The 4,207-nt window shown below is 48.1% G+C and overlaps 1 protein-coding gene across 1 annotated transcript; it reads left to right on the forward strand.

The window, feature by feature from the left end:
- Positions 1-1,315: 1,315 nt before the first annotated feature.
- Positions 1,316-4,207, forward strand: RUNX2 (RUNX family transcription factor 2). The gene has a single exon (XM_019613409.2). It carries the CDS (start codon positions 3,585-3,587, stop codon positions 4,110-4,112), a length of 528 nt encoding a protein of 175 aa, XP_019468954.1. The 5' UTR covers positions 1,316-3,584; the 3' UTR covers positions 4,113-4,207.

Below are 4,207 nucleotides of genomic sequence, written 5' to 3' on the forward strand. Positions count from 1 at the left end.
CAGTCCCAACCCCCTGCTGTGTGCAGGTCGCCAACCAGCAGCCCAGGCTGCCCAGAGCCACATCCAGCCTGGCCTTGAATGCCTGCAGGGATGGGGCATCCACAGCCTCCTTGGGCAACCTGTTCCAGTGCCTCACCACCCTCTGATTGAGGCTACCCTCTAACACAAAGGTTTTGTTTGTAAAAGATCTAGTTTGGTTTGGTGCTGACGAACACTGTGAGTGGATCAGATGATACAAGGGCAAGAAGATCTGCCCCTGTGCTCATCACTGTGTTTCTGGCAGCAGGGAGGAAAGGCGATGCTCTGTGCAGAACGTGGTTTCACAATGTTGTGGCCACAGCGCAGGGCGGAGGTTCTGTGCTTCACCCATTTATTACACGCTATCACAAGAGTGGGAATTCACAGATGCAAATGATATTCTTGCTCTGATAGTGGAAAAATTAGCATAAATCTTTAATCCTGCTGGAGAGAAGAGTAAATGAATTATTTGCTTGCACTGTCATGTTGCTATATTGCCAATCAGCGCTGCTGCTTGTGTGCAAGTAGATAGAGCAAAGTAGTGCCATACCCAAAAAGCTGCTTATGTTCCCAGCCCAGCAAAGAGCTAACCGTGCGTGAATGAATACACTGCTGGGGTTTGCAAGTCAGAAACCAAAGTCAGCCCTAACATGAGGGGAGGAGCAGGAGGGTGGTACAGCATCAGGGAGATGGCATAGCAGTGAGGACAGCAAGAAACTCTTCCAGAGGTTTCTTTTTAAGAGGTTTCCAGAGTAATTTAGAAAAGAGGTTTTAGGATAAACACCATGGAAAACTTCTTCTGGTCTCCAAAAAATATCTTTACACAGTGAGGATGCAGAAGGCTGAAGAAGGAACAAAACCTATTGCAGGAAGTTATGGAGATAGCAAAAGGCACGTGGGCAGAGGGAAGGTTGGAGGTGTGAGTGTGGTGTGGGAGTGGTACTGGCACAGCCATGAGTAAGATAAGGAAGCATTATGGTTATTTGGCCTTTGGGTGGGTAAGATTGTGCTTTACAATCAACAAAACCAGTGTGAATTTGCTGGGGTGTGTAAGGAGGTTTGTCCTAGAAATGTCAAAGCATGGTGTGCATAGTTCTGGTCATACAGAGCATGCATCCATCCAGGCAATATTTGAATCTAGACCTGAAAATGAGATTGGCTTTTAATGTGTAAAACTGTGTTGATAATCGTAGAATCACAGAATCATAAAATCACCAAGGTTGAAAAAGACTTCCAAGATCATCCAGTCCCACCATCCACCTACCACCAATATTTCCCACCAAACCACGTCCCTCAGTACCACATCTAAACACTTCTTGAACACCTCCAGGAACGATGACCCCACCACCTCCCTGGGCAGCCCTTTATTATAAATAGATATAGATACAGATACAGATATCAGTTGCAAAGAAACCAAAAATGCCGATGCTCCTCTACACCCTTGCGCTCATACCATTTCTCCTTTGATTGTAGAAGTCTTGTTTAGCTTCTATCAGGGTAAACTAAAAGCAACTCTGTTCATGTTGGGAGAGTTGCAATAACAATTAAAATAAAAAAAAAAAAAAAAGAGCGTAAGCAGTAGCAGATTGAAACTCAGTATTTTGAGCAGCTGGGGAAATTATGTTCTGGCCTTATATTTCCAGATACGTATCAGACCTGTTCACAATATACAGGATTGAGTTCCAAAATTACAGCTTTGAATCTGGGTGGTATTGCCTCTGGGTATTGTTTGCAGTTGGGAACGAGAGCAGTTGCATCAAGCAGCAGAGTGTTTGCTGGGAAGGTACAAGTTATATTACATTCCACGCTGTTGTGGGTGATGATGGAGACAGAGCCATGCACCCCCTAGGTCACTGATTTGGTTCCAGATAAAAGATAATAGCAATCACGTTGTCACCAGAGTTAAGGTTGGGCCTTCACTGCCCATGTAAGACCCTGTGCTCTCAATATTGTGAGCTGGCACCTTGCAGCTTCTGCATTGCCAGCTCGGTGGGTCAGACTCTGGACTGGCAGTGGCCCACATCCTCAGCCTGAATCCATGCTGTATCAAAGCTTCCCCCGCTGTCACCGGGGTATCGTCTGGTAGGATACTGAACTGCATAGGCTAACTGGGCTGGGAGAGCAGGGGAGAATGATGGTTTAAATCCCAAATCCCTGCAAGACAGCAGGGTTGCCGAGCCTGCGGCTGCAAAGGCAAAGGGCTGCAGAAGGCAAGGAATAGCATTGCTGCTTTCACACGGAGGCTGTGTGGGGTTTTGGTGTTTGGCACATCAGTTGGCACCTAGGAGAGCCCGCATTTTCCTTTTAAGTAAATCAGATGAGCGGTTCAGCAAGAGGTGGGTAAGCCCTTGGGTCTAAAGTATTGGAGAGCTGTAGACGTGTCTGCAGTGAGAAATTGATTCTGTGATTATTTTCCTCTCTATACCCTCCTCTCCCCATCTCTCACTCATTCATACATATGCATTGCCTGCTGTGTACTGGCTGAAGTGGTTGCCTCTGTTCTGCACTGCACTTCTCAGTTGGGCTTTTTCTGTTTCCCTTTGTCCCTTTCCCCACATCCTTTTTGTTTCCCCGCTTCTCTGGCTATCAGAACAAACTCCCACCGTCCCTTTCCCCTCTCCTGTCCACCCTGCAGTCTCCAAGCTGCTAACATTTGCTTCCCAGTTCTGCTCCTAAACTCTGGGCGTTTGATGTGGGATTCAAAATTAGGCAAAATGAGTTTACCCACCCCTGTTTTGCGTTAGAATCCGATTCACAGCGTTACCATCCAGGCGTTTACAGTAGCCCTAAACTGTGTGGTCTTTTTTCAAGCAGACTGCACGGGCTGTATAGGAAAACAGCTTCTTTCAGTAGCAGAGTCAGTGCTGGGCTTGTAATTTTCCATAGACAGTGAAAAGGGAAATTTGCATCTTTCCTATCATTTTAGCATCCTGGCCCAGTTTGAAGTCCCTCAGATGCAGCAGACACAATTTCCCACCCATAAGGATAGCTGAGCAGGTCCCCACCTACATAGGTGGCTTTAGGGCAAGGAGTGGGGCTCGGGCACCCCAGTGTAACTCCATTGGTGTCAGTGGGGCAGCTAACTCGGTGTTGCCAACTGCCACACATTTGTTACAAGCTGCACAGTTGCCATTTTTTCTTATGGCCTCAGCTCCTGGGGGCACGTGCTGACGTAGAGCCCCAGCTTTCATTTCCATCGAGGCCACAACAAACAGCTGGACACCCGTCACCCAAGCACACGCCCTCAAAGCTCAGAAAGCAGAAGGCAAATCGAACTCGAATCTGCGTTTATATTTTTGGCTCTCGTCAGATCTTGATTTTTGAGATGCTTTTTGGGGGGCCTGACTTGTGACCTTGGCACGCTTTGGGTTGGCAGTGCCGCTCCTCCATTGACATCGGTGGAGTCAGACCAGGGACGGATCTGGCCCGGCGCATGTAGAAGAGAGGTGTATGACTCTGTTCCTTGCAATGTGTTATTGGGTATGATCTGCTGTTCTTTTGGGGGCCAGAAGAAGTGGGTTTTCTTTAAAAAATAAATAAAATTCTATCATCACTTGATACAAAAAATGGTATTTACGGAATTGTTTTCCCCCATCTTTTGTTATAATTTTTTAGGTGCTTCCGAGCTGGGCCCATTTTCAGATCCCAGGCAGTTCACAAGCATTTCATCCCTCACTGAGAGCCGCTTCTCCAACCCACGAATGCACTATCCAGCCACCTTTACCTATACACCGCCCGTCACCTCAGGCATGTCACTGGGTATGTCCGCAACCACTCACTACCACACCTACCTGCCACCACCCTACCCCGGCTCCTCCCAAAACCAAAGTGGACCTTTCCAGACCAGCAGCACTCCATATCTCTACTATGGCACTTCGTCGGGATCGTACCAGTTCCCCATGGTGCCGGGAGGGGACCGCTCCCCTTCCAGGATGCTTCCTCCGTGCACCACCACGTCCAACGGCAGCACGCTGCTAAACCCAAACTTGCCCAACCAGAGTGACGGTGTGGAGGCGGATGGCAGCCACAGCAGCTCCCCAACCGTTTTGAATTCTAGTGGCAGAATGGATGAGTCCGTTTGGAGGCCGTACTGAGATTGCTTCTGCCCGGCCCGACCTCTGCGAGCCAAAAACCCAAACGGTCGACAAACTACGAAGTGCCTGGCTTTTGTTTTACTTTTTTTTCTTAA

Source organism: Meleagris gallopavo, chromosome 2 (assembly GCF_000146605.3).
Source record: "Meleagris gallopavo isolate NT-WF06-2002-E0010 breed Aviagen turkey brand Nicholas breeding stock chromosome 2, Turkey_5.1, whole genome shotgun sequence".
NCBI classification, from domain to species: domain Eukaryota; kingdom Metazoa; phylum Chordata; class Aves; order Galliformes; family Phasianidae; genus Meleagris; species Meleagris gallopavo.

What these genes read in the sequence shown, in the direction of transcription:
- RUNX2 (XM_019613409.2), top strand. Translation starts at nt 3,585, where the DNA reads ATGGTATTTACGGAATTGTTTTCCCCCATCTTTTGTTATAATTTTTTA.